Source organism: Parathielavia appendiculata (genome assembly GCF_033297405.1).
Source record: "Parathielavia appendiculata strain CBS 731.68 unplaced genomic scaffold N657scaffold_13, whole genome shotgun sequence".
NCBI classification, from domain to species: Eukaryota; Fungi; Ascomycota; class Sordariomycetes; order Sordariales; family Chaetomiaceae; genus Parathielavia; species Parathielavia appendiculata.
In genome coordinates this window covers 249,014-272,989 of record NW_026944232.1, presented here as the reverse complement: position 1 = coordinate 272,989, position 23,976 = coordinate 249,014, and the positions used below count along the sequence as shown (strand labels likewise).

At 57.8% G+C, this 23,976-nt stretch overlaps 8 protein-coding genes across 8 annotated transcripts; 4 read left to right on the top strand and 4 right to left on the bottom strand.

The window, feature by feature from the left end:
- Positions 1 to 706: 706 nt before the first annotated feature.
- Positions 707 to 3,395, top strand: N657DRAFT_683148 (pali-domain-containing protein; the record flags this gene model as incomplete). The annotated part of the gene is made up of 4 exons (XM_062796544.1): positions 707 to 906; positions 973 to 1,408; positions 1,879 to 2,121; positions 2,217 to 3,395. The coding sequence occupies 4 exons, from the start codon at positions 707 to 709 to the stop codon at positions 3,393 to 3,395; spliced, it is 2,058 nt and encodes a 685-aa protein (XP_062644796.1).
- Positions 3,396 to 3,559: 164 nt separating this feature from the next.
- N657DRAFT_578444 (uncharacterized protein) lies at positions 3,560 to 4,363 on the bottom strand (the record flags this gene model as incomplete). The annotated part of the gene is made up of 1 exon (XM_062789316.1): positions 3,560 to 4,363. The coding sequence occupies one exon, from the start codon at positions 4,361 to 4,363 to the stop codon at positions 3,560 to 3,562; it is 804 nt and encodes a 267-aa protein (XP_062644795.1).
- A 2,555-nt stretch (positions 4,364 to 6,918) lies between these two features.
- On the top strand, positions 6,919 to 11,631 carry N657DRAFT_578482 (uncharacterized protein; the record flags this gene model as incomplete). The annotated part of the gene is made up of 2 exons (XM_062789320.1): positions 6,919 to 11,022; positions 11,068 to 11,631. 2 exons carry the CDS (start codon positions 6,919 to 6,921, stop codon positions 11,629 to 11,631), a joined length of 4,668 nt encoding a protein of 1,555 aa, XP_062644794.1.
- A 2,095-nt stretch (positions 11,632 to 13,726) lies between these two features.
- Positions 13,727 to 14,336, bottom strand: N657DRAFT_648402 (uncharacterized protein). The gene has a single exon (XM_062793510.1). The coding sequence runs from the start codon at positions 14,292 to 14,294 to the stop codon at positions 13,833 to 13,835; it is 462 nt and encodes a 153-aa protein (XP_062644793.1). The 5' UTR covers positions 14,295 to 14,336; the 3' UTR covers positions 13,727 to 13,832.
- A 1,037-nt stretch (positions 14,337 to 15,373) lies between these two features.
- On the top strand, positions 15,374 to 17,183 carry N657DRAFT_578673 (uncharacterized protein; the record flags this gene model as incomplete). Its single annotated transcript, XM_062789336.1, has 3 exons — positions 15,374 to 15,455; positions 15,562 to 16,753; positions 16,820 to 17,183. 3 exons carry the CDS (start codon positions 15,374 to 15,376, stop codon positions 17,181 to 17,183), a joined length of 1,638 nt encoding a protein of 545 aa, XP_062644792.1.
- A 1,855-nt stretch (positions 17,184 to 19,038) lies between these two features.
- N657DRAFT_665756 (uncharacterized protein) lies at positions 19,039 to 21,216 on the top strand. Its single transcript, XM_062795308.1, has 3 exons — positions 19,039 to 20,329; positions 20,392 to 20,563; positions 20,624 to 21,216. The coding sequence occupies exons 1-3, from the start codon at positions 19,279 to 19,281 to the stop codon at positions 21,105 to 21,107; spliced, it is 1,707 nt and encodes a 568-aa protein (XP_062644791.1). The 5' UTR covers positions 19,039 to 19,278; the 3' UTR covers positions 21,108 to 21,216.
- Positions 21,217 to 21,720: 504 nt separating this feature from the next.
- N657DRAFT_636072 (DUF339-domain-containing protein) lies at positions 21,721 to 22,549 on the bottom strand (the record flags this gene model as incomplete). The annotated part of the gene is made up of 2 exons (XM_062791394.1): positions 21,721 to 22,226; positions 22,339 to 22,549. 2 exons carry the CDS (start codon positions 22,547 to 22,549, stop codon positions 21,721 to 21,723), a joined length of 717 nt encoding a protein of 238 aa, XP_062644790.1.
- Positions 22,550 to 23,043: 494 nt separating this feature from the next.
- On the bottom strand, positions 23,044 to 23,817 carry N657DRAFT_683142 (uncharacterized protein; the record flags this gene model as incomplete). The annotated part of the gene is made up of 3 exons (XM_062796543.1): positions 23,044 to 23,366; positions 23,427 to 23,550; positions 23,602 to 23,817. 3 exons carry the CDS (start codon positions 23,815 to 23,817, stop codon positions 23,044 to 23,046), a joined length of 663 nt encoding a protein of 220 aa, XP_062644789.1.
- Positions 23,818 to 23,976: the final 159 nt, after the last annotated feature.

Sequence of the window (23,976 nt, the reverse complement as noted above, 5' to 3'; positions counted from 1 at the left end):
GCCGGACTGTTGTGAGATATGGCAGACTTGCATCCTTATCCTGAATCCCGCATCAAACAGGTGTTTGGCATGAAGGCGGCACATGTGCAGTTGCCGAACAGCCGAGCAATCCAAGTTCTCAAGCCGAAACAGCGCACGGCTGGACCCGCAACAACCCCTGCAACTCGGCACGCCAAGCCTCAGCGAAGCACCTTGGACGAACCACGTTTACGTCATAACCGCCAATCACATACGACCGCAAGCTATGCCGGTTGGTGACGGTTCCACGCCAGCTTGTGCTTCCACATCTTGACCCCTACTTGGGCGTCGCGAACAATCGACGCAGGCCGGAGTGAGCCCACAACCAAGCCCTGGCCGACCACGCACACCCCAAATTCTAAGGAGCGCGTGATGACGTTGATCAGCGCTCGTTGCTGCGACGCATTACGCCAGAGGAAAAAGTTGTGTGGCTTGGTCCAAGATGTTGGGCTCACCAACCTGTTTCTCTGTCATTCCATGTGATACATAACAAGATCTTGCATGCTATGGATTACCTCTTCCACTCTTCACGGTTGTTTGGTGTTGCTCTCACAAGCAACGTCTTCTGTGCTGCCTGACATTGAGCGTCCTCGACCTGTACTGTACTGTGCAGTCTGGCGTCCTTGCTGCTTGCTATCCTTACTCCTCCCTTTGACCCTGAGACCTAATCAACAAAACGAACTCGACCATGGCGGGAACAACCGGGTTCTTCCACCACATTGGCACCTTTTTGCTCTTTTCGGCCACCGTGCTGCTCATCATAACCTGCATCTCGGCGCCTGTCGTGGATGACCTTGCGCTGCTCAAAGTGGAACTGGGCGGCAATACTCGTGGCAGGACCGTCACCTTTGGCACGTTTGGCTGGTGCGTGAACAATGTCAATGGCGGGTGCGTTTTCTCTACTCTCCCTCTTGGCCCTCCCTATCAGCAGCCAACTGACGCCTTCCAAATCAGAAATAATTGCTCCCCTTCAAAAGTAGGCTACTCCCCGGCGGCCGTCATGTCCTCGCTCGACCGAACCGAGTTCTCCGACTACGCCGAGGACACCACCCGCGGGCTGACCCGCGCCATGATCCTGCACCCGATCTCATGCGGCCTCAACTTCATCGCATTCCTGCTCGCGCTGGGCGCCGGCGTTGTCGGCTCGTTCCTGGCCTCGCTCGTCGCGCTGCTGGCGTTTCTGGCGACGGCCGTCGCGTGCGTCATCGACTTTGTGCTGTTCAGCATCGTCAAGAGCAATGTCAATGACCGGGGCAATGAGACGGGCACGGGGGCGTACTACGGCGCGGCGTCGTGGACCCTGCTGGTGTCAGCTATTTGCTCGCTGCTCGGGGCCATCGTCGTCTTCTTTACGTGCTGCTCGGCGCGGTTGCATCGGAGGAGGAGCGTGGTGGGAAAGGGCGAGTATGCCTCGCCGCCGAGGAGAAGGTTTTTCTGAGATCTGCGGAAAGGAAAGGGGTCGAACGATGAGTTGGGTTGTTGGGCCAGCGGAAGATAGCAGTTGTCGCCAGCGTTTGCTGAGGCGGGAGATTGGAAGGACATTTCCATATCTTCAGATACCACGAGTTTAATGTGTCTTTCAATCCGTAAGCATAGTTTTCCTAGCCATGAGATTTAACGATACTACTTGATCATGATACCACATGACCACATGCGAACTCGTCACCACCTCACCAGGAGGAGGGTTCAATTCGGCGCAGCCCCAGCCACAAACCCAACGTCCCCCTCCACTTTGCACATCTCCGTCACATCTCCGATCTCAAACTCGACCGGGAAACATAGAACACATAGAACGCCGCCCGCGAACTTTCAACCACCATTTTCCTATATTTTCTTGAGAGTACTGAATGGCATGACAAGATGAGCGCGTCAATCATCTCGGAGCTGGCCCGGCGCAACCGGCACAGCCTCCGCACACTCCGGCAGTCTCCGGTTGCCGAGATCTCCGGGGCGCTCGGCGATCTCGGGACCTTGCTTCCGCTCATGATCGCCCTCGCCTCGCAGGGCTCAATCGACTTGTCCTCGACACTCGTCTTCTCGGGCCTTTTCAACATTGTCACCGGCGCCGTGTTTGGCATTCCGCTACCAGTACAGCCCATGAAGGTGCTATCCACTCACCCTTATACTTATATTCCTTTCGGTTGCTATGCAATACAGTGTTCAAGAGACGGCCATGCTAATGCAAAGAGTGAAAACAGGCCATCGCAGCATCGGCCTTATCGACTCCCCTCTCTCTCCAGATCACAACCGCCGCCGGCGCCCTCGTCTCGTGCGCCGTGCTCCTCCTCACCGTAACCGGTGCCCTGCGTCTCCTCACCCGCAACGTCCCCGTCCCTGTCATCAAGGGGATCCAGCTGGGCGCAGCCTTGCGCCTCGTCATCTCGGGCGGCAACCTCATCCTCCCGTTGCCCTGGTGCACTGCTCTCCCACAGATCGACAACCGGCTCGTCGCCCTGTGCGCGTTTCTCCTGCTGCTGCTCAACCAACGCTCCCAGCGCTTCCCCTACGCCTTGCTCATCTTCCTCCTCGGCCTCTCCACCATCCCCTTTCTTCCGTCTGATACTACCCAATCCTCCCACTCCCCGTCATCCCCATTTCGTTTCGGTTTACCCCTACACGTAACAATCCCAGACTTCACCTCCCAACAATCCTACACAACCTCCCTCTCACAACTGCCCCTAACAACCCTCAACTCCATCCTCGCAGTCTCGGCCCTCTCCGCCGACTTACTCCCTTCCCTCCTCCCACCACCAACGCCCACCGCCCTGGGCTATTCGGTCGCAGCCATGAATTTGGTAGGGTGCTGGTTCGGCGCGATGCCGGTGTGCCATGGCGCGGGCGGACTGGCGGGGCAGGTACGCTTTGGTGCGCGCAGCGGGGCCGCTGCTATTTTGCTCGGGGTGGTGAAGATGGTATTGGGGTTTGTGACAGTTACGTTTTCGTCTTCTTCTGGCCGGGGGTATGACGGTGTTGGTACCGGTATTGGTGATGGTAATGGTGGGGAGGTGGTGATAAGTGCGTTGAGTAGGTTTCCGAGGGGGTTGTTGGGGGTGATGGTCATCGCGGCTGGCCTGGAGTTGGGCAAGGTGGGCGCTGGGTTGAACACGAAGGGTGCGGTGGATTTGTGGGAGGAGAGGGCTGTTCGTGATGATGATGGGGTGGGGATTAGGGGAAGGTGGAGAGAGGTAGGCGTGGCGGAGCAGCATGAGCGGTGGATGGTCATGATGGTTACTGCGGCGGGGATATTGGCGTTCAAGAATGATGCCGTTGGGTTTCTGGCCGGGTGTTGCTGTCACGGCGCGTACAAGGTAGCTGACTGGGTGGAGAGGAGGCAATCTCAAGGGCTGCTGGGGGAAAGGAGGCCGCTGCTGAGGTAGAGGCAGCCTGATACATTATCAAGACGATACTATAAACCAATAAATTCCGCCGACAAGTCAAGTCCACCTACCATGTATGCTGTTGCAAACATTGCAAAGTACACTGCTCAGGTAACAAAACCATGGGTACCTCTATCCGGCATATCACATCACCAGCCCAAGGGTTAAACAACGCTGCCCGCGGCAATAGGCGGCTTCCTACGCACCCTCCTGAACCTGGCAAAAAGCCCTCCCTTCCTCTTCTTCCTCTTCCTCTTCTCCTTCTTCTCCCCACCCGCCACCACCTCCTCGTGATCGCTCCTCAGCCTCTGCAACAGCCAATAGTTGTACACAAAGAAGAGCAGCACGTTGACAACGAGTATCGAGCCCTCAATCACGAGCGTGATGACGGCCTGCGTGCTCCAGTCACCCGCCTGCTGCGTGTACACACCCACGACCGTCGCCAGCAGGCCCGCCAGCGCGTTGAGGACGAGGGGCAGGTACAGCTTGTTGAGCAACCAGACATAGTTGCGCCGCCACCGCAGGGCGAGCCACGCCGAGCCGAAGGTGCCTGCGACGATGCATACGAACCCAACGACCATGGCGGCCGTGTTGGCCGGCGTGAGGGACAGCTTCGCGGTCCCGTTGGCGCCCCCCGTCGTGGCGACGGGGATCTCGACCGTCTGCCCTTCTTGCTGGCGCTTCGCGCTGGTGAAGGAGCCCGGCATGATGACGAAGCCCGCTGACAGGATCCAGACGAACACCGACACGAGGATGTTATGCATGCGCGGGATCCTGTCGAGCGAGAGCAGCATATTCATGTACGGCGTTTGTGCTGGGCCGGTTTCGTCCGGGTAATACCCGCCTCCGCCCGGCGCGCCCTTTTCCCTCGGGTCTGAATTCTGGCGGCTTGGCCTTGAAAAACCATTGTTTTGCCGCTGGACGGGATTCAGAGGCCGCGTGCTTGTGGCGGTCGCCGAGCTTGCCATCGACGTGTTGGGAACCAGGGAATTGAAATGAACGTGATGGGGCGCCGTATAAGTTGGGCCTGGTCGAGCACCAGAAAATCCCGGCGGGCTGGCGATCCGAGACCCCGCCGGCGGCATCTGTCTGGGAGGGTTGGTGATGGGCGGAGGCGCGAAGTTTGCCTGGTCTTGTCTCCGCGGCGGCGGGCTAACCACGCTGGGCCTGTAGACGGATGGCTTGGGCGCCGCGTGATTACCAAGCTGCAACGTTGTGTCTGGTGGAGTTGGCGATAGGGGCTTCTTAACGGGCAAATTCTTTGACTGTAATTGACGGTTTGGAGGCGACGAGCGCGAGGGATTTCCGTAGGTCGAGTTCCACTGTTGTAAGGTACTGTTCGGAGGGGATGATGGATGCATGTCTGGTTGCAGTGGCCTTGGGGGCGATGATCCCAAGGAATCTTGATTCACCGGCTTCCGAATAGACGGGTCGGCAAGACCTGGTTTGGCCTGGACACTTGGAGGCAACGGCCCGAGACCAGGCCGATTCGGACCTGGTGCATGCACAGCGATAGATGGCACGCCCCTTTGGTCAGCATTTTGCCCAGTGGGAGCAGCACCTCTCTTTTCTTGGACGTCAGGAGCGACGTTCTGGACACTAGGGCCTGGCGGGCGTTCTTGATCGCTTCTCTGTGAACGGGCCGGAGTGTTCGTGGACCTCGGTGGTTTCGTGGGAGTGGGCACGGGAACTGAAGGGGCTGGCCCAGGCTGGTCTGGGAGCGAAACTGCACCGCGCTGAGCTGTAGCATGCGCAGGCGGGCCTTTCCCTGGTGGCTCTTGGACATCTCGTGCGTGATGGTTGCTCTTCGGGGCTGGTCGTTTTTCAGAGGGAAAGTCGGGCACCGCTGGGCCCGACAGGGCATTGTTCGAGGTCGAAGGAGGAAGCTTGACCGCCTTCCTCGTCTGTCGTGAAGGGTTCAGGGCCGTCGGTACGAGAATGAGAACGTCGTCCTCCCTCCCTCGGTCAGGGATGTGAGTGTCCGTCTGTTCAGATCCCGTCGCCACCTGTGCCCTAGTCCTCCGTAACTGGTTTGCCCCTGATGGTGTTGGTAAAGCTCTCTTTCCAGCAATTGGTGCTGCCTCTGTGCCAGCCGCGGGCTTCCGCGGTAAGGGCCATGTCGGCTCACTAGGAGGATGCCCATTCGAAATTGCCGATGCGTTGCTGCCAGGCACGCCACGTCTGGGCGGTCTCCCTGGAGGGATCCCTGATGAAGAGCTCATGTGAGATGGACAAACTCACCGCTCGCAGGAGTCAATGAGACACCGTGGCTCAGGAGAGGAGCTCACTGCAGAAGACGTGAGTATATAGTCCCAACACAGTCCGGAATGACGGTCGAGGAGTGTGATAGGCTTGACAAGGAAAGGCGACGAAGAAAGCACAGGTCCAATTATTACGACCGGAAAAAGGCAGGTCCTGCTGGATATAGCTACACATGATCGATTCAGAACAAGTCGTTCCACCGAAACAAAACGGCGGCCATGGTACGGGCATTCCTTCGTTGTTTGTCGCAGCCCGGTTCTCGACCAGGCCGGAACCACCTCATCCCAAGCTGTGGTCGGAGAGATGACAAAGGCGAGGTAAGAGGCTTAGACACCAAATCGTGACCTTTGCGGCCTCAAGAGAAGTAGCATCTCGCATCAGTATAGTTTAGTCAGGATGGGGTGTAGGTCTCGGTAAATGGCCAGCGGGCAGTCGATGGCCGGCTCCGAAACACTAAGAAGGGGTCCGAAGGCGGCACGGAACAATCGAGTCAGCACTTCGGCCTGTTTCTGGGTCCGGCTTCGATCCGGCCGGCCAATGCTTAACCGGCTCTGAAACTGAATTGCCAAGGATGATGTAACAGGACAGTTTTTGTTCGAAAGGGCTCTAATCGAGTTGAGAGCAGCCCAGCAAGCCGTTGTTGAGATGCATCTGGAGTGGCCTCTTTCATGAATTCGACAAGGCTCACTCTGAAGCAGGGAATACTTGCCGGACTGGGAGCCTTGGCGAGCAGGAGAATCGGCGATTTCGAAGTCCTGAGGAGTACACTTGCGATTCGTGAAGAATGGCCAATTTCTTCCCACTGACAACGAGATGCAGGTATTGTTTGCCAGTGATGGAAAGAATTGCCGACTACCTACTCCGTACAGCTTCAAGTAGGAGAGTCAGAAAAAGGGAAGCGTGAAGCCATGCGAGAGGTGCTCGAGTGGCCAACTAAGTCAAACATGAATGAGCCAGCCAACAGGAAGCGGGAACGTTGCGGGAAGTGGAGTACAATGGAGAGTTACAGCCAATTGCTGCGCGGGGATCAGACAGCGGTCAAAATTTGGGGGGCTCCCCACTGCCAATCGTTGCCAAGCAAAACCGAAGCGCATTCCGGCACCCGATTCGAGAGTTGCCAGTTGAGGTCGAGTTTCGAGAACTTTTGACGATTCGAGCTTGGTTGGTCCTTTCCCCCCACGCCGCAACCCACACCGCAACCGCATTGCGAGCCACCGAGCTGTCGCAGCTTGACGAAGGAGCTTGTCTCAGGCCACAAGCGATGACTTCGTCGGTTCTGGACGGCGGCGCTGGCTGTGAGTCGCCGGCGCCGCCTGCATTCTCTCCCCTCACGGACCCTACCGACCCGGGAAACCGCGAGCCTTCGGTCGGGGTGTCCATCAACGATACGGAGCCTACAGCTGATGCACCACCCATCGCTCCCCTCGGCAATGCCGAACCCAATGGCGACTTCTCGGCCGACGTCAAGGCCATCCCCCCGCGAAATTCCCACGGGCAGACAACAGAGCCAGCCATCCCTGCATCACAGCAGCCTGCCCCCATGGGCGACGCCATGAATCTTGATGCGCCCATGAACACCGGCATCGACTACACCACCAGCCCCGGCCTCGACCTCTACCCGCAGCATCCATCGCAGATCCTCATGGCCCTCGCTCGGCTGTCTGCCGCATCCCAGTCCCAGCTGCTTGCACAGCCCCCGTCGACCGTCCGCCCGTCACAGGTCTCCCTTCCCCCACAAGCGATGCTCGACACTCCAGATTCTTTGATGCATGACGCCCCCGATGCCGCTGCTGCCGCCCTTCCCCCCGAAGCGCCGCTCGAATCGTTCGCCAGGATCGAGTTTGCCGACAGCGTGTTCCAAATGACCACATATGCCGTCATCATTGGACGCGACCAGCGTGCACTAGACCAGGCCAGGAGAGATGAGCGTCGACTCGAGGAATACCAGCGCAGAGTACGAGAGAACGAACAACTCGGCCTGCCTGCGCCATCGCCGCCGACACAGGACCGCGGAAAATTCAGCAAGTCGTACGTCAGCGAGGAGGGTGGTATGCTGGGTCCAGAGTCGGATGGCGAAGAGAATCCGCGTCCGTCCAAGAGGAGGAAAACGAGCGGCGGCGGCGGATCTGCCTCGGGAGATTCCCACCAGGTAGAAGCTGCTGCCGGGGAGCTAGCCGGCTTGGAGGAGAAGAACACGGCCTTAAACAGGCAGTACGTCTCCCACACTCCAGGGGCGGCTGCTGTCAATCTCAGCGCCCTCCGCCCGTCACCGTACTACGTCCCTTTCATCGGTATCCACTCCCCGGGGCCAAACATCGCCAGCAGAACAAAGGCCATCTCGAGGGAGCATCTGAAAATCGAGTTCAACCAGAAGGCGGGCGTGTTCGAGGCCATTCCGCTCCACAAAAACGGCTTCTTTTGTGAAGACGTGCATTACAAGGACGAAAAGGTTGTCTTGAAAAGCGGCGACCGTTTACAAATCAAGGACGTTGACTTCGTCTTCATCATCAACGGCGTTCCCCATGGCAAGACTGGCGCCGAGGACATCATCGACGAAGACGGCGTGTCCAGTAGGCGGTACTCGGAAGGCGGCAAGGAGATGAGCTTTGACTTTGAGAGCTCGCACGATCCGGAGAGACGCAGCACTAGTCCCGAAGAAGTTCCGGCCACGGCCACAAAGGAGGAGAGCGACAGCGAGCTCTCCGAGCCAGCCGAGGACATCCCGGAGCCGGAGCCGGAAGAAATGCCAGAACAGGACGTCATGGAAACCATTGAAAAGGACCCGGAGGTGCCACCAACCATCAAACCCGAATCCGAATTGTCGCTGGAGATGCTTGCCAGCCTCGGCCCCCCATTACCCAAGAAACGTGGTCCTGGACGCCCGCCAAAGAACGGCATCATGTCTAAGAGAGAGGAGAGGCTGCGGAAGAAGGCGGCGATGGAGCTCGTCAAGAAAAATATGCCGCAACCACCGCCAGGCGACCCGCCTGTCAAGAGGAAGGTTGGCCGGCCGCGCAAGCACCCGCTCCCCGAAGACGCACCGGACAAGCCAGAGAAGCGCAAGTACAAACCCCGCAAGTCCAAGACTGGCGAGGAAGGCGAGGGCTCCGACGTTGAGAAGACTATCAAAGAGAGGAGACGTGAAAAGCCCAAGACACCACCTCTGGAGTTGAACAGGGAGGACTACACCGAGGAACAGCTGCAGAAGCCGCAAAAGAACTACGGCATGCTGATTGACGAGGTCTTGAGTGCTGCACCTGATGGTCTGACTCTCAAACAAATCTACAAGCGGATCCAGATGAAGTATCCCTTCTATTACTTCGCCGTCGATACCAAAGGTTGGGAGAGCAGTGTTCGGCACAACCTCATCGGCAACGACGCCTTCAAAAAGAACGACGAAACCCACCTGTGGAGTCGAGTGCCAGGCATAGATATTGACGCGGGCAAGAAACGCACCAAAGCAACATCGCCAGACCATCCCACGTCTGTGCACACCTTTGGCCAGCACTACTCCGCCTCGGCCACCCCGACAACGCCACAGATGTTCCACACCGAATCAGGGATGCAACAAGGCCTCCGTTCTGGCTCGGCGCCTCAACGTGCCGGACAACCGCCCGTCCAGGGCCAGGCGGCCATTGGTCAACATCCACAGCCGCAGCTGGGTGCGCAAATCGTCGGTGCTGCCTCTCAGCAAGCGCCGCGGCAGCCGTATCCAACTCCTATGCAAATGCAAGGAGCCGCATCCACAGCCGTTCATGGGAATGCGGCTGCCGCACACCCGCCTCAAGGGACCGCGCAGGCCACAGCGTATTCCTCACCTTACACATCAAGACCTCCGCCTGCTGCAGCTGCCCACTCTGCCGGTCCTTCCCAGGGTGCAGCACGGCAAGGCTTGCCGGCTAGCACCGTGGCGAGCCCGGTGAAAGGCTTGCCCCGGGTTAGTGCCTCTACTGCTCAGACAGCGGCGCCTGCCTCAATCGGAGGACGCCTCGCACAACCGCCCTCGAATGGCAACACACTCACCCTCAAGCCAGCTGTTGCGCCGGAACTGATCAAGCATGTAACCAATTTCAAGACGACGGTCACGGAGCAGTTGTCAAAGCGGACTTCAGCTGCCGAAGCTGTCGCCATGTCCGTCATCAACCGCGGTCTTGGGTTGGCGGCAGAAAGCACGATTCCGGAAGAGGAGAGCTTGGAGAAGATTGTGCTCGGTGTGTTCGAGTCGAGCAGGAAAAAACTGGGCGCTGACCAGTTCCTTCACCCGGGGCTGGTGCAGACCCTTGGGAACTTCAAGAACAACATGATCAAGACGTTGGAGCCGAAGATGGGAAAGCTGAACGCCGAGCGCTTGATTTTGTCTGCTGTGGATCGCGTGCTAGGATTTGCTGACCGCAGCACAATGGCGGGTTCCGAGCCGGAAAGGAAGCAGTACGACGAGGCCGAAAACGTTCTCATCTCGGCCATCCAGCGGGTCGTCACGGAGCATCAAAGGACCTTGGCCGCAGTGGCGTCTGCTTCGTCGGCGCCATCGCCTGCACCTAGGCCAGGATCAACATCCACTCCGGCGGCAGCCCCCGGCTCCAATGCGATGTCCGCAAAGGGGCCTGCGCCTGCTCATGGCCCTGCAGTGGCTGGGGTATATTCTACAACGGCCCCCCTGAAATCGGGAGCGAAACCAGCGCAGCCTGCGCCGGCCCCGATGTACCCTGCACCAGGACCCGTCCACCTGCCCGCTGCAGCGCCCACTGCGCCAGTAGCTAGTCCAGTCACTTTTGCTACGCCTATCCAACAGGTTTCTCATCCTGGCACAGGATTGCACATTCCTGCATCTGCTGCTTCCATAGCCAAGATTCCCCCTCAGGCTCCCGTCTTCAGTGCGGCCCAAGGCTTTGTTCAGGCGCCGGGACAGTACTCGAATTCGACCGCATCCCCGGCCGCTCCCACGGTTGCACAGGCACGGAGTTCAGCAACTACGTCTGGGACAGTTCAAGCCGCTCAAAGCCCAGCCCATGTTCCGAATCAACCGCAATCACCGGCTCATGCGTTGGCCCAAGCTCAGGCCAAAGCCGCGGCGGCTCAGAACGGTCTGACCGAAAAGCCAGCCCAGGTGCAGGCTCCCGCTGGGCTTGCGGCGCCGCCTACAACACAGACATCGGGTCAATATTCTTCCTCCACGACTGCTGTTCTAGCTGCGCCCCAGGCGTCGGGTCTGGCGCCTGCTCCGGCTACATCTCAACTGAATACACAGGGGGTGCTTCCGCCAAAGCCGCATGCAGCTAGTCAGGGATCTGCTTTCACTCAAGGTTCTGCTCCGGCTCAAGGTGCTGCCCCAGACCTGTCCCAACGACCCGGTCAGAGTGCCCCCGTATCGGATATGGCACTGACTCCTCAAGAGAAGATCGCTGTTCAGCCTTCTGCTCGACTCTCAGCTACAGGCACCACTGCAGCTGCGGCTCCTATCCCATTCCCAGGCCAAGCACAGCCTGTGCCAACTGCTCCCCAGGAGTCGGCCCAGGCAGTCTCACTTACTACCCCGGCTGCTCCAACCCCACCCCAAGAAATGGCCTCACCTGCATCGACGACACCTCCAACCACCCAATCATCTGCTCCAGAGCCTATCCAGCCTACTGCACCAACTTCCATTCTGCCCCCGGTTGCGTCCCAGGGGCTAAGCAATACCCAAGCGCCGCCGTCGATGGCTTCAATCTCACTTCCCGCTGCGGTGCAAAGCAGCAACAGCAGCAGCGGCACTTGCCATTCACATCCCACCGTATCCGTTGCGCCTTCTTGTTCTACATCTACATCTCAGGCACCGGCGGCGAAACCACCGACGTCTGCGCCGGCACCCGTGGCTAACATGGCCATGGCCGGGCCTGTTGTTCCTACACCCAACCCGGCGACAGCACACGCGTCTACGTCGACGCCGGCCAAGGCCACGGTCACGGTTGCGGCTGCGGCTGCGGCTGCGAGATGATGATTGTTTCCAGTCGGCAGATGTGAAGCTAGATGAGATGGAATGTATAGTGGTGTTTTCGGTTTGGGGAGGGGAGTTCCGAGTATGACTTTGGCTGTGTGTCTGTTTGTTACATCGTTGGAATGGTTGCAATCTGACCGTGATTGGGACATGGACATTATGATAAAATGCGGGGGGTGCAATGGTTTATATGACTTTTAGCTCCGTATTATGGGAATTATCATGGAAAGATATGTTATTTCACGCGTGGTATGGGCATGGCAGAGTATGGCCATGCCGTGATGGGTCTATTTTAGACGTCTGTCTCCCTGACAATTTACCAATTGGGGCTGGACTGGGTTGGACTGGGCTGCGTGGTCACGGTACACTTATGTGCAGTTAAGTTGGGAGAAAAGGGTTGAGGTGTGATGGCCTCTAGCTTAGCTTGGGCTTCTAGTGAGTCTGTGAACAGGGGGATACAATTCAATGAGGAGATTGGTACTTTTTGTACAAATGTGGTACGAGTTGGTTTTGCATTGATATTCTTGCTTGCAATGTCACTGCACGATTGTCATCTCAAGTTACGATACTATAAGCCCAGGTTAAGTTGATAGGTTAGTATCGGATGTGTCAATATTGGATGTGCGAACACACATGTGAGAGCCGGCGGAGTGGCGGCCCCGTAGGGCGGAGTCGAGACGCTGGGATTGGAGCCGAAGGCGGGTTTGGTGGGGACCCGTAGGGCTCATAGCGGAGGAAGAAGTCCGCACGATGGAGCGAATCACTGTGGTGCATAGCATGTCTGAGTGTGTATACCTGGGACCTGGGTGACTGTACGGGCATGTCACAAGGCTGAGAGTATGGATGAAGGAGTCACGACACCGACGGACGTCTGTCTAAGCAGTGCTGGTTACGTCGGCGGCTCTGCTGTGCTGCCAAGCTTTTCGGAGAGCATAACCTGCAAGGCTGTCGGATGTGTCCGGCCAGTTCCCGAGCAGATGGTTTAATGCCCGTGCACATCCCTTTTGTCAGAGTTGGGAGTGGGTTCATGCCCGTGGGGTGGTATATCCCTCTGTTTAGCTTTCAAGTACGGATACTGCCCACCTGGTAGGTAGACAGAAACAACGGAAGCTAACGTTCGTTCGTGTCTCGGGTACACTACACACAGTCAGCGCTGCGAGATAGGGTGGGGATGTCGAGGATAAGAGAACAGGAGACATACTCTGTACAATTTGGCAATTCGCGTCCCGAGGCGCACACAAAGCCCTTCAAATTTGCAATAGTTCTCAACATGCCATCTCACCAACATGGGGGCGCCAATTGAAGCTAAAACAGACGCGCGCATCCACTTAACACAGTGTATTTCGCCAAGACCAGGCGGTCGGGGAACCGGCCGGAAGTTCCATCTGCTTTCCCCACAGGAAACGGCGGCTTCACAATGGCGTGTGGTTATGATGTGATTTTCAGCGCACATTTTGAATCTGCCACGTTTGGAGGATGAACTGAAAGATGCTCAATGAAACTTTCTTGCAGTCATGTCATTTGAACTGCATTTGGTTCATTTACTTTGAAACTCGGTCTGCTATCATGCTTCGGTGAAGCCACTGATCGATGAGACAAGCTCAAAGAGGGAGAGCGGATGGATGCCCGTGTCCAAGTGGGGCCTGTGCTTTTCGCGTCGAGCGCCCACATTTCAAGAAAGCCAATTTTTGATGCATGGTAAGGATCCTTCAAGTGCGTCATAGGGGAATTGCCTGCGCGCCGACAACCCAGCCTTGAGAATGTACAAGTTAGCCGCGACCGCAAACGCGCAGCCGCGAACAACCGGACTCGGTTCCCCAAACGTTTCTTTTTCTGTTCCCGTCCCTGCGAACCTAACCTCGATGTGGCGTCTATTATTTGTTAGCCGCATTCATCAATACAGTAGAATGTCTCCTCGCGCGAGCGCGAGGAGAGTTGGCCGGGGTGGTGGGTCCCCCCACAGTATGAAAAGGGATAGGTTACATGGCGTGTGAGACAGCATTCCGTCCTCCCAGTTACGTCATCGCGGTTGGATTTCCCGGCCAACTTGCGCATCTCGCTCTATCATTCCCGCCGGAACGGGCAGCAACGCAGATATGCCGTTCCCATATTTACGAGGATACAGAAACGATCGTCAGGGAGCAGGAGAAAATTGTTGCGGTTGTTGCGATCTCTGCAATACTCGTGGAGCAGGAGTGTCGCTAGCAAGGGTGACAGGGAACGCGAATGCCTCGGCCGCTCAACTGGTTGGAGCGCAATCCAGTGCGGAAAGGGCAGAGGCGGGCATCCAAGAATTGATTCGCTGGGAGCTCAAATCGCCACAGAAACCCCACCTCTTTCCTCGTCGGCGGTGAAGTTTCCTGCTCATTCACCTCGCCTCGCTCATCTATTACTACTCGTCTCGGTTCTGGACCGTCCGATCGTCGATGAGTTGCACACCACTTGGCAGTAGGTGAGGCACTTCGAGACTGAAGCAGGCCGCAGGCCTTGTGCTTCAGCCGCCCGGGCGGGTCCCATGCAATCACTAGTGATGGCGGCCCAGGACAGCAATGAGCCGTTATATTGGCAAAGATCCTGGCGGTACGGCGTGATGTCCTGTTTTCAAACCAGCGAATAAATCTCGGAGCTGGAGAATCGACCCTTGCCTGCCGCGGCCAGATCATGTTTGCCCTGCTTCAGCTGGAGAATAAACTTTTGACTGTGGCGTTATTTTAAACGGGCAAGGCGAGACAGTTAAGGCCCAGGTTTCAGGCCCACTATCCTGCCAGTTGGTGTATGCACAGTAGCGGCATGCACTCACAGCTGGTTCGTCTCGTTGCCTCGATGGCCCTTTGCTGGACCGAGTAGGCCATAGCGGGTGCTGATGGGGCACGCAAGGGGGTTGCCGCTTGACTTCCCCCTTTCGCTCGCAGCAGCCCTGGGGTGGGGGGCCAGGCCGGGGCAGATGCACACAGTGTGCCGACAGTGCTGCCCCACAAAGCCTCTCACTTTGCGGGCACACAGACTGGCGAGGGCGATGGACAGAATGCCCGATGCGGTTTGCTGCTGGTGTTCAACATCAAGGTGTTGTAGGTGTTGTTTTGCTTATGGAAAACCCCGTCTAGACTCGTCGATGGACTGTTTGGGCGAAGGGTACCACAGTAAGGTAGAGAGGAGAGGTTTAACGAGGGCGCGATGGTTCGAGTATCAACGCGATGTGCTTTTTGATAAACTTCGACTTAATACATAACACCATAGTAAAGAATGCTACACTCCGAAGTAGGTGGGATAAACGCTCTGCTTGCTTTGTAATTCGTCAACAGACCGCCAGAAAGAGGTGTTGCCATCTGGCAACTCATCTTGCGCTCTGGACTCGTTGCTGCCGTGGATTGGACCGTTTCTGCGCGCATTCGTTCGCCCGCTTCCATTGGCTGAAGTGGGTTGGCTCACGGGCCTGGGACCCACAAGCTTGCCCCATTCATTTTTATCTCCTTCCTTTTCCCAAACGTCATACCTGACGTCGCTCCCCGTTCTCGGTTTTGACTCTCTCTCTCCCGCACACGCCCACACAAGCAACACTGCAAGGTCGGACTACGTCAATTATTCACCCTACTCGAGCCAGAACACCCTACAGAGGACGCTGGCTAGCAGCCCAGCGGACGCCCTTATATGGGTATTCAACTCGAGCAGTGACCTCATAGTCCTCACCCGTTCATATTTTGGATTCCGCTAGAGAGGCGTCGACAATCTTTTGATTGACATCATGGCGCCGCCCACTGGAGCCGCCAGCAACGGCGCATCCAAGTCGCCCAAACAATCCAGCAAGCCATCTCCACCCCGACAAGGTAAGTGCATCCCCGATTTTCATTCCATCTGCGACGCGTCATGTAGCACTTGCTGTCGCTGTCGCTGTTGCTGTTGAGTGTGGTTGCCGACGCCTTGCCTTTGCAGACACAGAGGCCGATGCCAAACTCGACCGCCCCTCGAAACCCGACGACTCTACCAATGCCGAACCCGCCAAACCACTGGCTCCCCCGCCGCGACCAAACCAGCAACAGCAACGCAGCCCAGATTACTTCACCACCAACCCGGCCGTCGCGTCGCTGAGCCTAGAGCCTAATCCGTTTGAACAGTCGTTCGGCGGCGCTCCCCCCGAGACCCCCGGTGGCACCAAGCTGCCATCTGTTGCGGCCCTCACCTCACCCTCGGCTCTCCTTCCTGGCAACACGCCGTTCCCTTGGGGTGGTGGCTCCTTGCGGACCGGCCCCTTGAGTCCGGCCATGTTGTCGGGCCCGACCAATGATTACTTCAGCGACGCACATCACATCCGAGGCGGCTTCCCAACCCCGAACGAGTCCTCCATACGGAGCGGCCTGACTCCCGGGGGCAGCGGGTCCATGTTCCCTGTCCCTAGTCCGAACTCGCAAGCAATATTCGCCCAGCTCGCCGGTCCCGCCCCGACACCCAGCACCATTGACTTCCATAGGACCGCACTCAGCGCAGCCGCTGCCAAGCGCGAGAAGGCCCAAGCACAGCAACAACCACCGCCCGTCGCTCCCACATCGCAACCGCAAGAGATGGCCAACGGTACCATTCCTTCCCTCAAGGCGGAGTCAAAGCCTGCGCCGGGCCCGTTCGATCCACACGATAATGACGCCGCAAACGGCCTGTTCATGCTGGCGCAGGGTCGGAACACCACCCAGCCGCCTCCCGTACAGCACTATCCCCCAGTGCCGCCCCCACAGGGCCAAGGCCATGCCGCCACCTCAACTGCTCCAGCGGTGCAACCAGTTAATACATCACCCCAGATGAACGGCGCGCCGTCGCTCACGGGCAGTTCTGCACGTGGCGTCAGCGAGGTTAGCGTGGGATCAGAAGAGAGCGAGGTGGCGCGTCCCAATACCCGTGCAAGAGGAAAGCGGAACACGGCTGCGAATTCGCGGCGCAAGGCTGACGAGCCGCCAGCCAAGGCCACTCCTGCGGCCAAGAAGGCAAAGACGAACGGTGGAGGTGCGTCGATAAGTAGCAACGATATGGACCATTCGGACGACGGCCACCGCGACACTAAGGCTGAGGGCGGCGGCCGAGCCAAATCAAATATACCCGAAGATGAGAAGAGGAAGAATTTTCTGGAGCGTAACAGGTGCGTTTGTATCGCCCGCCCGCTCGTGCAACCATGATGACACATCTAACCCACATCGTCTCATAGGGTGGCTGCGCTCAAGTGCCGCCAGCGGAAAAAGCAATGGCTGGCCAATCTTCAAAACAAGGTCGAGATGTACTCAACCGAAAACGAGCAACTCACGGCTCAAGTCGCGCATCTGCGCGAGGAGGTGATCAATCTCAAGACTCTGCTACTGGCGCATAAAGACTGCCCGGTGACGCAGCAGCAGGGGCTCCAAGGCGCCCAGTTCTTGCAGCCGCCCCTCGACACCTTCAAGCCGCCCATGGATGCCTTCAAGCAGTCTATGGACGCCTTCAACCCGGCCATGAACACGTACGGCATGCCGCCGGCGATGGCGGGCCAGCACGTCATGGCAGCGGGCCAGTCTATGGACAGGCGGTACCCATAGAGCGGGAGCAGCCTGGCGCCGAGCGGGTTGTCCACGATCACTGCTTTCACCGTCAATATGTCCGCGGTCGATCCGTCTCTGGTCACTCCGTCCGCGGTCAACCGAGCCACGGTCTGTCCGTCTGCGGTCGATGTGTCCAAGGTCGGTCCCGCCTTTGTTTCCAGGATCACTCCGAGTAATATCAGCCCTAAGTTACGCCTGGACACTAGCGTGGCTTAGGGCGTTGTGACTCACCTCCCGTACTCTCCAAATTCTTCCTCACGGCGGCGTGGATCCCTACGACTCTTATATCCCACATTTTTCTGGCCGCAATCCCACTCCGTGACCACCCGGAGAAACCGAGAATGAATTGCTGTTTGGCGGTACGCTGTACTAGTAACAACAGGACAGGCCGCGGTGCTCTTCGGCCTGGTTTTCTTTCACTTTTCTTCTTCTTACTGGCGTTCAAAGGCTAGTCTCGGGCTTGGGGTCAACCGGGCAGGAAAGGCGGAGGAGGTTTGGGGTGGGCTTGAGGATGGCGAGGTATTTATTCCCGCCCTTCTCATCCCTATATGTAGTATCCGGCAACAACGGGGGAAAGGGGATGGAGGGCATACATTAAAAACCGGTGTCTGGCGTCTTGGTTGCTGTTCTGCGCTTCTTTTATCTTGCTTTATGGTCCCTTCCGGGAGATGGCGTGAGGTGGTTGAACTCAATAGCGAGAAGGATCGACGGTGGAATGGATGGATTGGACTCGGAACGGAGTTGGTGGAGGGGTGCGTTTACCGGTTGACTGGGCTGGAATAGCTGGCCCGACTGAAAGGCGCCTAGCGGGCTGCGTTTGGGCTGGGGCAGTCGATTGATGCCGTTGCTGGGAGAGGCTGGAGCAGGACGTTCTACTGCTTTACTAGTTATCATCTAAACCCCCTTCTCTCTCGCCTATCTATGGTGAGGGGCGGTGAGGTCAGCGAAACGAGCCTTGTTTCCAGTCTCTTGGTTTCTTTTAATGCTTTGGGCTTCTGGAATAGGTGGACGGCTTGATGGTTATTTTAATGTATTAGTAGTCCCTGGACGAGGCAACGATTGGGCTGCGATTTGGTCAAGGACGGCATGGCCATGCTCGTTAGTTTTGTGCTATGAGAGTGAAGGCAGGCAATACAATCGTTGCTGTTCCAGACCTAAGTACCTTGGTTTGGATAGCGAGGATGAGAGCTAAAGGCTCTGATGATTCGAGTATCGACTAGGAGGTCATGGAGGAGTGGGCATCCTCAATGAAGGGGCCGGGCTTGAGGCACTATCTGCTGGAGTAGGTTCCATCAATGCAGCTGACCGGGATCATCACGAGAAATGGATTGGTACTGCGGTTCATCCATCACTGGTTCTCCAGCCTTGTGCATTACATTATTCAGGCGACTCCATATGATCAAATTATCTAGCCGAAAATGTCTCAATAGCACTCCATGTCTGCTTCGACTCAAAGTTGTGCATCCTGAATAGCGTTGACCGTGAACTCATCTATGTGAATTGTGCTTGTTTACTGACTGTCACTGAGAGGGCCAATTGAGAGATGGATCGTGGCGCAAACTCTCAAGTTGTGAATGACAGCGCCGCCTTGCGACTTGAACTTGCAAAGTGAAAGTGGGGCTTTCCCAGCCTCGTGGTGGCTGGTGGTCCGAGCGCTCAAGTAACCACGAGCCACAATCGCGAATAAACAAACCGGGCGCACCTTCCGTCGCGATCCCGCCAGCCCACTTTTGCCGACTTTCCACGGGACCAGGATCCTTCTCGCCGACGCCAAACATTTCTTAGAGAATTTGCCGACCAGCTTCGCTCCCATCGGACCCTGAAGCGCTGCGGCCGAGAAACGCTAAACAAGCCGGTCCCGAGCCCAAATTGACGCGTCAACTTTCTCGCTCCTACCCACTTGGCCGAATCTAAGACTTGGGCAACTGGCGATTCGAATTGCGGCGACGCGCCGGCGCATTTTCCCTACACCACCCTTACACCGACTGCAGCGTAAATCATCCGTAAGACTCACGAACTACGCGATTCAACTGCTGCTCCTCAAACCCGCATACCCACCGCATTCAATGCGCCGACCACCCCGCCACCATCCATGACTACTCTCGTACGGACCCGCCAGCCGCTACAAGTCTTGAGCATGAGCAACCAGTCAGGGCGACGGTCCAGCGCACGCCTCGCCGGTACGTCGTCGCTGCCCCTCCTGCCGTCGCGGCCGTTGCCGAGCAACCAGGAACCTGAGCCGCACGTCGCTGCGACCAAGGGGGCCAAGGGAAGGAAGCGCAAGGATGCCGATGCTGACCTGCCCGCCTCCGCAGCCGCAGCCGTCTACGACGAGCAAGATGGCGATTTCTTGTTCAAGCGTGTGTCGAAGCGGCCCAAGATCGCCCCGGTGCCTGAGGTGGCGGAGGAGGAGCTTGAGGACGTGCCAACGCCGGCTCCGGCTTCGGTGAAGAAGAGCGTGGGCAGACCGCCCAAAGCAGGGACGAAACGACGCGCTTCGCCACCGGCACCAGCACCTGCACCAGCACCGGCGCCAACGCAGTCACGGTCATCCGCAGCGCTGACCAAGAGGAGGGGGGCAAAGAGGAAATCGAGCTTGGACAATGCGCCACCACCAGGGGAGGAATTAGTCGTGCCCAGGTCCAAGACACGGAGGAAAGCTTTTGAACCAAAGACAGGCAAGAGGCCAGAAAGAGGCGGCCAAGCGCCACAAGTGAATGGGATACACCAGGGAGGGACGGAGGAGGAGGAGGAGGAGGAGAAGCAGGGGTGCGACAATGCGGACTACCAGCAGGAGACCACGCCCAGCGGACTCACGCAACCACAATCCCAGATGATCGCTCTCCCCTTCAGCGACACGCCCATCATCAACCGCAATAAGGAATTCCGCAAGAAGGGCGCGGCCAGCGGCAGCCGGCGGAGCAGTCTGGGAATACGCGGGCGGCGGGCCAGCTCGCTGATCGACAACGGGCACAGCGCGTTGCCGCATCGTGAGGTCGACCCGTCCGAGTTCTACAAGTACATCGCGGCCGAGGGGCTGAGCGAGCCCAGGAGGATGAAGCAGCTGCTGATTTGGTGCGGCGAGCGGGCGCTGAGCGAGAAACCGCCGCATGGGAGCCATGGGTCGAGTGCAGTGCTGGGAGGTAAGTGGTCTAATGTGCGACACATCATGAGGGAGAGTTGCTGACAGGGTCACGCTATCCAGCACGCGCGATACAAGACCAGCTCCTCAAGGACTTTAGCGCACGATCCGAGTTCTCAGACTGGTTTGCGCGAGAAGACGCACCCAAACCGCCCATCCCAGTGGTGCTGCAGCCAAACCCGCGAAACGTCGACTACGACGCCAAAATCGCCGAGCTTGAAGCCAAGATCGAGAGGTGCACACCCGCTCTTCTCTCTCCCGTCTCCTGTCCAGTTACTAACAAAGGAACAACCAGACTAAAAGCCCAAAAATCCGCCTGGCAATCCATCGCTGCCCCGCTGCCCACCATCTCCCCCCTATACCCGCCCGCGTCTTCCTCCTTCTCCTCATCCCAAGGAGCCGACGACAACAACTACCCAGACCCACGAAAATTCCCGCTCCCCGACGCCACCCTCCTCTCGCGCTCGGAATCCGCCATCTTAGCCTCCCTCACCAACCCGGAAAGCGCCTTCGGCTCCTTCAAGCGGCAGATGCGGTCGCGGCTGCAGAACGCGCAGGCGTCGCTCGAGTTCAAGGTCGACCAGCTCGCCGACAGCGTGCACAAGCTCGACATGCGGGTCGTCACGGCCGGGCGGGAGGCAGATGCCGTTCTGGGCCTGACTGCTGCCCGGCTGCGGCAGCGGGAGGAGAGGGAGCGGAGGGCGGTCGGGGCTGCTGGGTTGAGTGTAATGGAGGTGTTGAGGAGTTTGGGGAGGATTTTGCCGCCTGAGGGGGGTTGAGAATCTGACTTTTTTTTTGGTTTCTGTTCAGCTTCGCGGAACGGAGTAGATGGCTTGGTTGGGTGGTAGGGACGACGTGATGATTACTGGGCTGTTTTTCCGTGTTGTGTGCTTCTATTTCCGTGTTCGGTTCTGGTGGCTGTCGGTGGGCATAGCGGTCCCTTCACACTGGCGGCGTTCTTTTGAGGACGGGTTGGAGGGGAGCAGCATTCAGAAGGGATGGGTTGGAACAGGCAAGGGGATGTTGATGTGTGGATTTTTCAAACCCAGGTATACCCCGAGCAAGGAGACTGAGAATGAACGAGCCTGATTAATCGTCTATTAGTTGTTGTCCCATTGCAGGATCCCCGTTTTGCCTGGTTTACTAGGATCATACACGATCCGTACAGCACATATCTTACACCCTTACCCTGGCCCCGTTTTCAGCACCAACTCCTTTCAGCCCAACCACGGCTGTACCACCCTTCGGACTAGTAGGTCTATTATGACGGCAACGAACCGAGAGAGACCCTTTCAACCTCTCTCACCCATCACCATCCGTCAGACACGCACATGACGCCCAAACACGGTCAGAACCAAAGCATAACACAGTACCCTTCCTTCTTTCCTATTTTCATTCGTTTCGAAGCTTGTACTCCTCTAGCGAAGGCATAAACCCCATCCCGCCCTTGCCCTCGCCCTTCCGTGCCGCGACGTGCGCCCGCAGCAGCCGCAGCACCTCACTGTCTCGCCACCGGGCCGGGACAGGCCGGTAAGCGGGCCTGAAGGTGCCGACGGTCTGGGCCCACTCGCCTGGCCGCGGGGATTGTTGGGTGCCTGGGTCTTGGTTGGGCAGTTGAGTCGGTTGCGGGGTCTGCTGCTGGTCCTTTGCTTCTAATCTTGTTTGGGTGGATTGCTGCTGCTGCTGTGAGTGTGAGTGTTGCTGTTGTGACTGCAGTTGGGTACTGGTGATAGTAGTGTCTTCGTCCTGCGTCGCCCAGTAGTAAATGTCCCAGTCGTTCTCGTCGAGGAAGAGGTCGTACTCAGCCAGCTGGGAGGGTGTCATGCTGGCGAGGTGAGCCGAGGCGAAGGTCGAGAGGAGGAGGTCGGATTCGAGAGTGCCGCGCTTGCGGGATTGGTCTGTCGTCGCTAAGTGTTAGTTTTATCATCCTTCTACTTATTCGCGGGAATTGTTTCGTTTTGAGACAAAGGGAGGGGTGGGACAGGTAAAGATGGCAGGAAGAGCACGTACAGAGCAGACGGGCGCGCATCGTCGCAGGGTCTTCACCGACGCGGCGGAGGGGCTCAATCTTGAAGCTTGCGCCTTGCAGTTCGCCTACATCGAGGTCGCGCGGTGACTGCTGGGAGGACGCGAAGCGCTTCGGAGCCAGGCGGAGGACGGCCTGGATTGGCGGGCGGGCTCGGCTGACGGCCCGCGTTACTGGGCGAAGGGAGGAAGCCATCTTCGTATGTTATTGGAGAAAGACGTGGAGTAAGACGCTTCAGATCTTCTCCATAAAACTCAGTGAAACCGGGGGTGATTAATGGAACCCTGTTCTATGATTTAGAGGCTGAGGTTGATGGAGAGGTTGAAAATGGTTTGCCACGGCGCCGATTGCCCGGTTTTGCTTGGCATGATCTTCCGGCTGGACCGAGGCCGACATTAAGTGGAGCCCCGGCTGCCGGGTCTCGGGCGGGTCGGCCATCCTCGTTACATCTGACGGGCATACTGCAAGCGGTACACCCTACCCATGATGGAACCAGAACACTCCGCATTATCAAGGGATATCCGGACAGCCATCCTAAGAGTAATGTACCCAGATGCCCCAGTCCCCTATTTTCCGTGCCCAGTCAACCATGTACAGAACAGATAATAACTCCCATGCTCGCCTGCGTAACAGTTCGTTTAAGGCTCCGCCCCGTATAAGCCAGTCTAGAGCCAGTCGTTTCCTGCCCATTAAATAAGATGCTTGGACCTGAAGTACGCCCGCAGGTACATGATCTGCCACGCCCACAGAGCGATCAGCAGGAAGGTGGTGCAGAAGCCAAACCACTTGACGCGCGTGTTGGTGCTCTCGTTCGTGTCGCGCAGTTTCTGCTCGCGCGACCGCAGGTAGTCCATCTCGCTAACCACCTCGGCCACCATCTCCTCGATGCGCCGCAGCTCCGTCTCGACCGGCTTCAGCTTCTCGGTCGCTTGAATGGCTGACCAGTCCTTAGCGTCGGCGCCAATGTCAATGTCCAGCTCGACGTGCCGGTATGGGTGTTCGACGTAGCGGGCTGTGTTCTGTTAGCGAGGGATCGAGCGAACGGTTGGGTAAGAGATGGGGTGGCACGTACAGCCTGTCAGGATGTTCTCGAAGCACACGTCGAAGGGGGCGTCGGCGTGCGAGGTGAAGACGGTGCGCTGCTCGCCGGCAATGTCCTTGGGCTTGCCGTACTCATTGCCTGTCGCGTCCGAGATCTGCTTGAGTCAGTCTACACTTCTTCTGAAGGACAGCAGCGCAACACGTACATGCATATTCAGCTGCATGCCGTCGCCCTTGTAGCCGTCAACGATGGCCGTGACGACCACCAGCATGTCCTTGGAGACAAAATTGCGAATGCATCGCCGCGAGTGCTTGTCGTGGCCACTGCCAGCCTGGATGTCGAACTTGAGTGCCTGCGAGCCGACCGCCAGCAGCAGCATCAAGCTGCAGACTTGTTGCAGCAGTGACCGTAGACGAGCCATGCTGTGCCGTGTGTGGGGGGATGATCGTGTGATGGCAGAGATCAAAGCTTCAACTGTCTTGGAGTTTGGCCAAGTTGAACGGCCAGCTGTCGCTTGCCCCTGGCGAGTGTGGGGCGCTGCTTCTTGGGGCTACCACTCAGAGCCGGGACAGCATTGTGG